This window comes from Panicum virgatum, chromosome 5N (genome assembly GCF_016808335.1).
Source record: "Panicum virgatum strain AP13 chromosome 5N, P.virgatum_v5, whole genome shotgun sequence".
Lineage (NCBI taxonomy): Eukaryota > Viridiplantae > Streptophyta > Magnoliopsida > Poales > Poaceae > Panicum > Panicum virgatum.
Window position 1 is genome coordinate 51899903 of NC_053149.1, and position 13773 is coordinate 51913675.

The 13773-nt window shown below is 48.3% G+C and overlaps 1 protein-coding gene across 1 annotated transcript; it reads left to right on the top strand.

Annotated features, from left to right (window-relative positions):
- Positions 1–6716: 6716 nt before the first annotated feature.
- On the top strand, positions 6717–7749 carry LOC120675289. Its single transcript, XM_039956414.1, has one exon. It carries the CDS (start codon positions 6869–6871, stop codon positions 7484–7486), a length of 618 nt encoding a protein of 205 aa, XP_039812348.1. The 5' UTR covers positions 6717–6868; the 3' UTR covers positions 7487–7749.
- Positions 7750–13773: the final 6024 nt, after the last annotated feature.

A 13773-nucleotide genomic window follows, 5' to 3' on the forward strand; every position in this document is an offset into this window, starting at 1 on the left:
ACCTTCCTCGGCACCTCCTCCACCTTCCCCAAACTCTAGACCGGCTTCTCCCCGGCCGGAATCTTTCCACCACCGCCGGACACCATTGGAGGTGCTTGAAGCTTGCTCCGCCGTTGATCCGCCTCTCCGGTCGTCCTCCACTCGAACCGACTGCGGGAATGGATTCGTGGTGAGTTCCTTATGCTTCATAGCCTTTTCCCCTTAAATGGCCTGTCGCCGGCGCCGGAGCACGGGCTCCGCCGTCGCCGCCGCCCTTGCTGCCGCCTAGGGCGTGGGTCAGAAAATTAGTTATCGCGGACGGTCCGCCTGGGAGGCGCGGACGGTCCGCCGGTCAGGATAGTTTTGTCCAGAGACGGTGGTGCCTCTGGTTGTTTTTGCAAGATTGAGTGCGGACAGTCCGCTACCGGGGAGCGGACGGTCCGCCGTTGAGGCTCAAATTTGTTCCAGAGACGATGTCGTCTCTGGAGGTTCGCAGGGGCGAACTGCGGACGGTCCGCCACTTGGGCGCGGACAGTCCGCAGTAGAGTATAGGAAATTGTCCAGAGACGTTTTCGTCTCTGGTGGGTTGAGTACTTGAACTGCGGACGGTCCGCCAGGGGTGGCCGGACAGTCCGCAGGTATAATGGGAAAGAGTTCCAGAGACGTGGTTGCCTCTGACGGGTTGGTAGGACAGTACGGCGGACAGTCCGCCGCTTGGGCGCGGACAGTCCGCAGGGTATTTCAGTTAAAGTAAACTAGTTACATTTTTGGGCTGCACTCATTTATTTCATATGCATACGTGTAGCATCCGCTTCTGAGGACGCCATCTTTGAGGTGATCGCGGCCCCACAAGAGCAAACGACGCAAGCCCAAGAGGAGAGGTGTGAGCACCCGGCCCAAGGCCCGTCTAGCCCCAGTGTTGAGCAGCAGACGCAAGGCAAGCCCCGGTGCACATCCTAGTATTTTAAATTATGACACATATGTATGTTTCTACTACTTGTGCATTAAGTTCAGAAATTGTTTGGAACCCTAGTTGCATGCTCCATAGGATTCCCTGAGTTATACTAGCATGTATAGGACGATAGTTGTGCTAAGCTTAATGGTACCGGTAGAAGACGAGTGGTCTTCTGCACTCGCGAGATGTAGGATGTTAGGAGCCGAGTAATTTCCGGTTACTCGCGAGATACATTATTATCTTTATATAATTCAGTATTTGAGAATTGTTTTGAAATGGATGTGGAAATGTGAGACCGGGCGGGGATGATGGATAGGTATGGCAGCAGGACAGGGTTCCTGGGTGTCTTAGCCTCGTCCGTGTCGATTAAGGACCGGTCGTGGTGGCAGTGCTGATCGGGGATTGAATTGTACTAACCGCATGCCGGGAGTAGGAGGTAGTCGAAACCGGTAAGCCTAGTACTGCCTTGCTTCGAAAGTACAGGACTCCATCTCACCTCCTGGGGTAGTCGAGTAGTCGCAGAGAAATGAGGATGTATGTATTACTTTTGGTGGTCCCATGTTGAGCTCGGCTGACCATATGATGGTGGGGCGGTCCTGTAGTTCGAGGCGGGGAGGGGAAGGGTTGGCGCGTGTGGTCCGACGGGGCTTATACGTGCCGTGTTGGTTAGGTCCACCTTGCAAGGTTAAATCGGATCGATTCGCCGTGTCTCGCGGTTATGAGGGCCTTGGTCTCTTTATCACACCGTAGCAAAAACGTAGAATGTGAGTTAGGTATGTTTAGATAAAATATTGAGCTCATCGAATTATTTTGCTTGCATCACCATGATTGCTATAGTAGGTCTTTGCAAATATTAGATGAGAGTTAATTTATATAGAATCTGAAGCTAAAATAATGAAAGTAAGGAATTACTCTAGTTGCTTTTTCTGCAAAATAACCACCAGCCAAAAGACTTGCATGTCTAGATATGTGGGCTAAGTTATACCCACTGGTCGGGTAAGCCTTGCTGGGTATTAGTATACTCAGGGTTTGTTGCCACAATATTTTCAGGGCACGCAGACGTAGACTTCTGTCCCTGCTGCGCCAAGTTCATCCGCCGGGATGCAGAAGGATGGGTGGTTGTGGAGCCGGACGTTTAGTTAGGGATCTCCCTAGGGCTCACTTTTGGTAGCTGTAGCCCCTTTCCTCTAGATGAACCAGGATTTCAGTATTGTAAAATTTATGAATTAAGTATTTATTCAAACTCGGTTTGTAAAACTTAAGGTCAAGCTCTATATATATTTGTTATATATTCAAATGTGTGTCGTGCTTGTACCATCTGCGCCCACCTTCGCGTGGGACTATCGGTGATGTTTCGATCGGGACGTGGGTTGCGAAAGGATCGCCAAATTAAGCCATTAAGCTAATGAACCTGATGTGTTCAAATAACGGCCATTACGCTTAATTAGAATTTTAATTTGGCGGTTCGGTCACAATGATGAGGTTGCGGGCCGGATGCCGGAGCGAACCCCTCGGCCGCCGTGCACTGCACAGTGCACACCGCGCGCGCGCGCGCACCCACGAGAGGAACAACTCAGCCACGGCGTGGCGGGGTCCCCCGGCCGCCGCCCCGTGACCTGAAGTCCACGCGCACAGGCGCATAATTCGGGTGCAGTTACGCCACTCATGTGCCCCGGCCCCCCGGTGCGGTGCTTATTCGCTAGCACACTCCTCGCAAGTTGCATCTCGCGGCCGGGGCACGCAGGTTCGCGGCAGCTTCGCCCGCGACATTCTCGTCACGATGCGGTTGGATAGCGTCATGTTCTTCAGATGCTTCCACGCGCAGGCGGTCGATGATGCTGTGCTGCTGGAGCCGAGTCGCGAGTCGGGTCGGGTCAAGCGAGGCTCGCATGCGGTAGGGTATTCCTGAAGCTGGATTAGCTAGCTGGTTTCACACTGGACGGTCACTGTCGGATCCAAAAGCGTCTACTTGTCTACTGCGCCGGAAGGCCAGTTCCTGCGTGCTGCTTACTCAAAGCTGACGGACCGTCTGACCGAACCATGGAAGAAGCGACCCCGGGTCCACCGCTGGGCCCAAGATCTAGCGCGTCCGGCGAGGTCTCATGGGATGGGATGCTGAGAGCCTGAGACCAGATGCGCGCGCAAACGCAAGATGTTCTTCCCATTGGAAACACCGGATCTGAGCGACGAGCGAAAAAAATACCAGGACTAGGCTTCGATTGTGATGACTGATGAAGCACGACTACGCTGCTGCTAAGATTTTTTCTTTCGAGTCGAGGTGAGCCCCATTTCCATCTATTATCTTATTATTTGACAAACAAACGGAGCCTCCACATTTGCTCTCAAGGCCTAAAAATTCCCACATTAATCGAAAAAATAGAAAAATAAAATTACTTATCACTGCCATTATGATAAAAATTAGACTAAAATACCCCTGTACCTAATTAAAAATCACCCACCAATGCCATTATAAAAATTAAATATAAATATCATTTAGCTATATATTAGTTACAAACATATACTATTATTAAAAACCAAAGCTAACAAGAATCAATCAAAATAAAATGAAAATAAGAATAATTATATGCATAATATTATTAAAACTCAACAAATCAAATTGTTATTATAGATAGATCATATTAGAATTGTTTTAACCAATAATAAGGCATAATTTACGATAATGAACAGGGTGATGTATGGTAAAAAATAGTCTAATCTTTAAGTAAGGATACAACGACATGCAAATTTTTGAATTTTCAATACTAGCCGCGTAAATGCACGGGCCGTATGCCTAGTTCCATAATGAACGGAAATTCAGAAGTTCACAGATCGTAGGGCAGAAACAGAACGGGGAAGAAAAGCAAACGCGGCCTCGACGCTAAACGTAACCAACGCTCAAGATTAGAACACCCTCAGGGTTCACAAGCGCGGGGGGAGGGGCTAGAGAAAGAGAACAACAGTAGCGGAGCAAACGCAAAAGTTCTAGGATAAGGAAAACCCTCGAGCTTCTTCCAGCCCAACACGTCTTCGCATGATCTCCTTTTCCGCTTCTCATGCTAAGTTTCCTCTCCGTCGTCTTGATCCTCTTCTGGAGGCGGAGGAAGTAGTCTCACTGGCACGCCTCCCGCTTGTTGCCCCAGGACTTTGTGCGCACACGGCAACAAAGCCATGACACCTTCCAACAGCCCACCTTGGAAATCAGCATTGTATACACCTGCCTAGTAAAACATGAGAGAAAAAGCGTGAAATAAGATTTCAACATGATGACGAGTGAGTTTTTATTGTCAAAGCACGTTTTTGTTTCTACATTTCCAAATGGCCCAACATATTGCCGACAGACCAAATTGATGTACGTTGCTAAAGGTTCCCCGGGATGTCAGTTGCTTCAACGGAGCTCCCCACGATGCCCCATATCACCCCAAATATAGGACATTTAGGTTGTCAATGGTTAGTTGCATTAGTTCCTAGCCAGGCTAGCTCTAACCCAATGCAAGGGCAATCTTAACCAGACTAAATCAATGCAAGATGCTCGTGTTTGGTTGGGTGGCTTAAGATAGCCAAGTATATATGTCATTTTTACCTTGTACAGCTCGCATAGTGGGGAACGGAACTCATTTGTGTTTCCCACTAGCCAGGCTTGCATGCCTTTTTGCATTGTTAGAGCCAGGCTAAAAGCTTATATGTAGGCATCCAATTAAAACTAGGTTGCATTCTATAAACCTTGACAACAGGTTGTACAAGCAACTAATCACAACCTTAAAGAAAAAATGTTCAGAATATGGGACACTTCCAAAACGCTGTTTTGTGCAGCAAACACTCCACTCTTTGTTTTAGTGTGAGTTGGACATTTTAAAAAGGATTTTGCCAATTGCACGTCGCCCACATTAAAAAATAGACGATTTTACCCTTCCTTTATTTTGTGGCTGTAGCGTTGTAATGCAGCTACCACCTGCTTGCACGCAGCATGCCGCTTCATCTCTTTCTCCTCATTTTCTACTCCACAGACACCGTGCCTCCGTTCCTAGCCTTTGAACATGCCAAATCGATTTTTCCAGCTCGTTTTTATGTATGCTTGAAGTAAACTAGATGCCTTTGGATATGCCAAGTTGATGTAAACTTGTGACATGTTAAAATTTGTCATGTTGGTCACTTATGTCATAGTTATTTTGTGATATGGTAAATTGTGCAAAACATATTATGCGTGTCCACTTCAATATGGTAAATTGTTGCTGTTAGTCAAATATGTTAAAAAAATATATAGCATTTAAGTGCTGCAAGGCTGGTTGGTGATCTTGTAGCTTATTTTGGAGCAATTAGGGGCATTTCGGTAAAAGTTACTAGATATTTCCCCACTTCCCAGACTGGAACAAACTAATTTAAGGGACAATGTGTTTCACACAAAACCATATTTTTACAGTGTCCATATGTCTAAATCAAAAAGTGGAGTATGCAGCGCACAAAACTAGCGTTTCGTGGTGTCCTTGAAAGTTGAAACAAAAACCCTGTTCATTTCGATCACAGAACTAGCAGGTTGGATCCCCCTGCCATCTCCTTTTGATCATATTGTCTTTGATTAGCACCACATTATTTTCTAACAGCTAATCTTGCATGGAAGTAGATCTAAATCTTGTATGGAAGTTTGGGTTTCTTGCATCGTCCCTGGTCAGGTGGTCATGTACCGTTTTGGTATGTTACTGTCAAGATAGTGCCGTTTGCGCGACTACCGGCACAGGTTTGCTACGGGCAGGTTCCATCCAGGCTTGCCCGGCCCGGCTGGCGGGCACGACAAGGGTGAGGAAAGAAAGGAACCATTCTGAACGCACACGTCCTCGGAAGTCCGTACTGCAGGGCAACATGCCACCATCGGATCGGGTCTCCAATTCGGCAAACGGCAATGCCAACCCCAAAGCGACCAGCCAGCCCAACCTGACCTGACCCGTGGTCGGTCGGCCCCACGCGCAATTCCACCTCGACGGCGACCTGAACCCACCCACCGTGCCACCACCGCCACCCCCTACTCTCATGGCAAAATCTATTCATGGCGCGTGCGAAATTCGGACGCCGCGTCGCAGAAGCGCCCCTCCTCCCTGTTCATCTTCTTCCTCACGACAGGAGAGGGAGCACTGCCCCAGCGAGCAAGGGGGGAGGGGGAGGGGGTGGGAATGGGTGGTAGATAGGCGGAGCGGCTGCCGACGACCGAGGTGGTGGCGGGAGGCGGTGGAGCTTATGGATCCGGGTTGCTGGGGTGGTGGGGGGGTCACCGGACCTAAAGGAGGGCTCGGCGGCGGCGGCGGCCCGGCGGCGGAGGTGGTTCGGCTGGCGGAGGGCGCGGCGGTGCGGGAGCGCTGCCGGCCGGACAGTGCCGGCGGCGGGGGCGAGAAGAGGCAGCGCAGCGGCGGCTGGATGGCGCGACGACGAGCTCGGTTGGCGTTGGCGGCGGCGTCGGGGACGGCGCCGGAGCCCGGGAGGCGGGGGAACAAGGACGGGACGGCGGCCAGCTCTGGCTTCTGCGATGCGCCGCGCCCCTCTCTCATATACGGGGAATAGATCTTCCCCTGCTCTCATCACTCGACTCGACCAGACTCCATCTTCGTGCTGTCCCACTCACGCACCCAGGTCACCAACACCAACTCACCCATTCCCTTTCCAAAAAAAAAAAACTCACCAAGCCCGTCGCCATCACCGTCCTCCCCTCCTCGCGTCCATCACACGCGTTCCGTTCCACCCCCGCCCCCGCCCAACCGATCTCGGCGCGCGACGCGCCCCACCTATATAACGCCGCCCGCCCACCGGCCGGCACACGCATCCGCAGCCCACCGGAACACGAGCAGACCCACGCGATCCCGCAGCGAAACCGCCGGGTTCCCCAGCCCGCAGGCTCCTCATCCGCGCGCGGGGCCGGGAGGGAGAGCAGCCAGCTCGGCCGGGGCCTCCATGGGCAACCTCGCGTCGTGCACGATGGCGGCGCCGGCCGGGAGCGGGCGGGGCGCCCGGGTCGTGCTCCCCGACGGGCGGCTGCGGCAGGTGCCGCTCCCGGCGACGGCGGCCGAGCTCATGCTCGAGGCGCCGGGCCACTTCCTGGCGGACGCGCGCGCGCTGCGCCCCGGGCGGCGGATCGAGGCGCTCCCGGCGGACGAGGCCCTCGCGCGCGGGGCGCTGTACGCCGCGCTCCCCATGAAGCGCCTCGGCGCGCCCGTGGCGCCCGCCGACGTCGCGCGCCTGGCGGCCGCGGTGGTCGCCAGCGGGGAGAAGGCGCGGGCGGCGAGGAGGAGGATGCGGCCGGGGTCGTCTCCCGCCGCCACGGCCAAGGTGGCCGCCGTCGTCGCGCCGCCCGAGGTGCTGGAGGCCGCCGCCGCCGCCGAAGCGTCGCTTCAGGAGACGGACGCGCCCAAGCCGAGGGCCCCGAGGCTGGAGGAGATGGCCGTGGACGACGCGACGGCCGCGGCGGAGATCGAGGAGCTCAAGCAGCGGCTCAGCGGCGGCGGCCGCCGGTCGAGGCGGCCGACGCTGGAGACAATTCAGGAAGAGAGCTACGTGGCAGCGAGATGCTGATGCAGGTCAATAATGGTCAAGACCAACCAGACACGGAGATGCCCAAGGCTGTCTCTCGTAGGCTCATAGCTTTTTTTTTCATTTTCTTTTACTTGCTTCCTCCTTTTCACCTTGTGTAAAATACCAGTACTTTTTTTTGGGTGCTGCCTCTTTTCCATTTATTTTGGAGAGAGAGGAAAGAGGAACAAGATCGAGTTGGATCGAAATGGTTTTCAAAACTAATTAATAGAAATGAAGACAAATTTCGCAAATTATGATCAATATATCAACAATGGATTTGGTATTGTAGTAACTGTCATTTCATGGAATTCGGAATATTAAATTACTGTTCATGATTTAAAATTGCCTCGCCCTACCATAATCGACGTGCATATTACTTTCTTATTTTTAAAATATTTTATTAGAGAACAAGGTAGGATGGATAATTTACTTCCAGATTAACGGGGTGAGATGTTTCCACGAGCTTATTTTTATTTTTGGTTGGGAGATATAGTGGTTAACTTTTTGTTTGGTTAGAGAGATGAGATCAAATGAGAATGAGTATGGTCCATGTTTGAATGGGCTAAGCCTAAAGTTTAGCCACAGCTAAAGTTCAGACGTCTAAATCTTGGTTAGCTAAAATTATATATCCATATCTTATTTGGATACTTGGCTAAACTTTAGCTGTAGTGTTGATAAAAGTCATTTATATCTCTATGCCAAGCGCGTGTTGCGTGACAATAACATTTGAGAAGGCTATTTTTGTATTTTGCTATCTGCTACAAGAAAAATTAGACATCATTAGTTGGGTTTAGAAGGCTAATGAACTAAACTGTTACTAATCTTTAGCCTCCCCGTTTGGACCAGATAGAGATAATTTTTAACTGACTAAAACTTAGCTAATGGATCTAAACAAATCCATAGACATAACTTCTGTCACCACCATCAAACGGGCCGGCCCCACTAGTCAGTTAGTTCCAATCTCACCATGCTACCTGTCGCGGGAGGAGCGGTGCTGCCGAACGAGCGGAACGCGAGGGCCGGCGCGTTTGATGAAACTCACGTCCGTCCGAGTGGAATGAACTCGTCTCAAAATTTATAGGAATACTTCGTTTGGGAGAGCCTTTCATTCCGTATGCTCCTCAACCAAATATAATATACGAAATGGAATGGCTCCGTCCTAAATCCGATTTGTAATAACTAATAAACACTACCTTAATTGGCTGCGTCTCATGGATCGTCCAGCGACTAAAATGAGCTCTGTGCTACAAAGTCTTTTTTTCTTCTCCACAAAATTAAATGGCTGCCGCTGTCAGGAAAAAAAAACTACGACGAACTAACGCAGCAGCAGCGAGGCTTTGGCTGGCGTTCTTTGCCTTTTAACCGACGGTGCGTTATAAAAGGCGTACATCATGAAAATAAATACAAACAAGCAACAGTGCAAAAGTCAATCGCAACAAAAAAAAGAAACGCCATGATCGTCATGCTAACTCAGGTCACCATGGCATTGCTTCTAAGTTTTCTCGAACGATGACAGCAATGGCAGGTACGACATCTACACAAAAGCTAACCAAAGAAATGATGGTACTGGTTCACTCATTAGTTTCCTTTAAAGCATTAACCAGTCTCAAATGGGGGAAAAGGCTAACAAGACGTTGTTTTCCGATTTATTTCCCCGCCGAATTTTTTCGAAGAAGCCTTTTAGTTTACTTCTCAAGTCTTCAGAAGAAAGCAAAGCGGCAGCAAACATGAAAAGGAAACGAAATGAAAGGTGTAGACTGATGAGCAGAGAGAGAGAGAGAGAGAGAGAGAGAGAGAGAGAGAGAGAGAGAGCGAGAGAGAGAGATGTGGAAAAGATGCTTGGGAATATCATGGAGCACCCCACTAGCGCACCAGCGAAGCCACAATGGAATTCCAACCGCAGGCGAGCGAGACCGGTAAACGCATCGAATCGTCACGGAGACGGGCGATGGCATGTGACCTCGCCTAGTGTCACCGGCGACCGAATTATGATCGCGGTTTGTTTTCTCTAATTAATGGGTGACTTGCAGAGGGCTGGGGATTTTAGAATGTCGTGTCAAGTCAGAACCAATCGGTTGGGTTCGGGTTGAGTGTGCCGTGGAGATCGAAGGGAGCTTGCGTGATGGCAATTGTTTTTATTTACCAAGTGATGGCAATGATTTCAGGGGATCTGAAAGAGGTCTTAAAGGAGGATGGGTTAAGGAATCATAATCTCCATCCTTGCGAGGGCTCCTGTACTGTACATCTCCGTGCTCAATAGCGTACGTGTTGGTGTCGGGGGAGAGAGCTGGCTGAGCCAGGTTCGCAACCTGGGGGGAAAAAACGAGACAGGCAGAAATCGTCGGGTGGGCTTGAGTTCCGCATCACAGCACGGACGAGCAGCCCACCAGTCTAACAATTCACAAACAGCGGTTTTTTTATATTTAAAAAAATTAAAATTTCAAAAATATATGTCCGTTTTGGAAAATTCCAAAAATATACCCCGGTCGCCCTATTATGGGGCGACAGGGCTCAAATGTAATTTTCTTCTTCTTCAAATTTGCAACAAAGTCCCTAGAGAAAAAAAAGAGGGGGCCTGTCGCCCCCCAACGGGCGACAGGCCCTTGTCGCCCACCACAGGGGCGACCGACCAGTGGGCCCAGCCTACAGGCGCCAGGGGGCCGGTCGCCCCTCCCGCGGGCGACTGGGGGGGCCTGTCGCCCCCCCCCCGAGGGCGACCGGGTCAGCCCTCCCCATATAAGGCCTCCCCCCTCATTCCCTCCTCCTCATTTGACCTCAAAAAATCCACCAAAAATCCAGAAAAAAGAGAGGGGTAAGGAGAAGGGAAGCGACGAAGCTCTGCCGAATTCCGCACTTGTGATCTACCGGTAACTTCCGTATAAATTCGTTGATATTGTATAACAATTTAATTTAATTAGTGGATTAACTGAATTAGATTTGGTGCTTTAGAACACTGGTTTATTATTACAATTTGAGTACTATTACAGACTATTTCAAATAAAATAATTATACATTAGAATAGAATTATGACAGTACCTTATTGATATTGCAGCATAAGGCAATGACTGCCTCAAATTGTGGAGGATTTTCATAGACCGAAGAAAAAGTACTATCATAATTTGAGGCAGCCATTGACTTATGCTGCAATATCAATAAGGTACTGTCATAATTCTATTCTAATGTATAATTATTTTATTTTAAAAAGTCTGTAATAGTACTCAAATTGTAATACTAAACCAGTGTTTTAAAGCACCAAATCTAATTCAGCTAATCCACTAATTAAATTAAATTGTTATACAATATCGATGGATTCATACGGAAGTTACCTGTAGATCAGGAGTACGCAATTCGGCAGAGCTTCGCCGCTTTTCTTCTCCTCACCCCTATCTTTTTTCCTGAATTTTTAGCCTCAAATGACAAAGGGAATGGTGGCGAATGGCGGCCAGGGCTTAAATAGAGGGGAAGGCCCCTGTCGCCCCCCCAACGGGCGACAGGCCCCTGTCGCCCCTGTGGTGGGCGACAGGGGCCTGTCGCCCGTTGGGGGGGAGGGGGCGACAGGCCCCCTCTTTTTTATTTTTCTCCAGGGACTTTGTTGCAAATTTGAAGAAGAAAAAAAATTATATTTGAGCCCTGTCGCCCCCCATAGGGCGACCGGGGTATATTTTTGAAATTTTCCAAAACGGACATATATTTTTGAAATTTTAATTTTTTTAAATATAAAAAAGAAAAAACCGCTCACAAACAAGACGGGCTCACGGGCAAGGAATTGGGCTAGCTCGCTGTACTTGATAGAACTCCGCATATTATTTGGCATGATAAGTAGTTTTAATCGGAAAGAAATGAGCTGATTTTGTCAAACGATCCATAATTACCCATATAGAATCATATCCTTGGGAAGACCTGGGTAATCCGATGATAAAATTCATTCTGATTTCTTCCTACTTCCATGATGGGATAGGCAAAGGTTGAAGGGTACCGGCAGGTTTGAGATGCTCAGCTTTAACCCTTTGACAAACATCACACTTAGAGACATACCGAGCGATTTCTCGCTTCATGCGAGTCCACCAAAACCTTTGCTTGAGATCTTGATACATTTTAGTACCGCCTGGATGAATAGAAAATTGAGAACGGTGGGCTTCATCCAGGATAATTCGCCTGAGGTTATAATTCTTAGGCACCACAATACGCTTCCCAGAGAATAGAACTCCTTCATTATCCATAGAGAAGCATCGAGTTTTGCCCTCCTTCATTAATTTCCAAATTCGAGCCATACCCTTATTTTTCTGTTGGACTTCCTTAATTTGATCATAAAGGTCAGATTTGACCGTGAGAGTAGCAAGATAGCCTTCTTTGACTATGGAAATTAAAAGTTTCCAGAGATCGTCACAAAGAGTATGCACAGGAGGAGCTATGGTCAAGCAGTTGCATTGAGCCTTACGGCTTAGTGCATCGGCGACGACATTCGCCTTACCGGGATGATAGTGCACTTCAATGTCATAATCCTTGATCTGTTCAAACCATCGACGTTGCCTCATGTTAAGATCAGATTGAGTGAAAATGTACTTGAAGCTCTTGTGATCGGTGTAGATATTGCAATAATTGCCAAGCAGATAGTGACGCCATATCATTAGAGCATGGACAACGGCCGCAAGCTCTAAATCATAGGTAGGATAATTTTCTTCATGTCGCTTGAGTTGACGAGAAGCATAGGCCACTACTCGGCCTTCTTGCATAAGAACACAGCCAAGGCTGATGCGAGAGGCATCGCAATAAACATCGAAACTCTTGGAAATATTTGGCTGAGCGAGAATAGGGGCGGTAGTGAGACGATCCTTAAGAGTTTGGAAAGCTTCTTCACAAGCTTGAGTCCACTCAAACTTAACTCCATTTTTCAATAACTCAGTCATTGGCTTCGTAATTTTCGAAAAGTTCTCAATAAACCGGCGGTAATATCCCGCAAGTCCAAGAAAACTACGAATCTCAGAGATATTTTGAGGTTGCTTCCAATCGAGGACATCTTGCACCTTGCCAGGATCTACAGCAATACCATCCTTAGAAAGAATATGACCGAGAAATGATACTTTTTCAAGCTAAAACTCGCATTTGCTAAACTTGGCATAAAGACAATGTTTTCTCAGTTTTTGAAGGATAATATGAATATGACGAGCATGATCTTCCTGGGTCTTGGAATAAATGAGAATATCATCAATGAAGATGATCACAAAAACATCAAGTTCTTCCATGAAGATGCTATTCATCAGATACATGAAATAAGCCGGCGCATTGGTGAGGCCGAAGGACATGACAGTGAATTCATAGAAACCATATCTAGTAGAGAATGCCGTTTTTGGAATGTCCTCCATTCGAATTTTGATTTTATGAAACCCAGCCTTAAATCAATCTTAGGAAAAATAACGAGCTCCCGAAAGTTGATCAAACAAGATGTCAATTCGAGGAAGAGGATATTTGTTTTTGATGGTGACCTCATTCAACGGACGATAATCAACACACATCCGCAAACTACCATCTTTCTTTTTCACAAAGAGAGCCGGGCATCCCCAAGAAGAGGAGCTCGGACGAATAAAACCCTTGTCCAATAAAGTCTTGAATTGTTTCTTCAATTCCTTCAACTCATTGGGAGGCATTCGGTAATGCTGTTTAGAGATAGGAGCAGTCACGGGCATGAGCTCTATGACGAACTCCACCTCTCGATCAGGAGGCATACCCGGTAATTCTTCTGGAAAGACATCTGGATACTCAGACACCACAGGAATATCCTCCAACACAATGACTTTGGTACTCAGCAAAGCATATAAACCAGATTTCATCTTGTCAAGAGAGAGTAAAACTCTATTTCCGGAGGAATGCAAAAGATCGATGGTACGGGGCCCACATTTAATAACTCCATCATGCTTACCCAACCAATTCATTCCAAGAATCACATCTAAACCCATCTGATCTAGGACGAGAAGATTAGCTTAAAAAGTAGCTCCCTTAATGAGAATTGGAACCCTATCCACAAAGTTTCTAGAAATGATCTCTTCGCCCGGTGATTCTATATGGTACGACACTTGTAGGTTTTGCATCTCAAACTTACTATGCAACATAAATTTCTTATTGATGAATGAAAAAGTTGCTGCAGAATAAAAAAAACCATCACAGGGTGAGAATTGATTAGGAGCGTACCCATGAGAACTTCGGCATTCTTCGGAATTTCTTCGGCGGTGGTGTAGTTGAGGCGGCCACGTTTAGGAGCTTGTTGTGGGTTGGCTTCTTGGCGCTGTGCT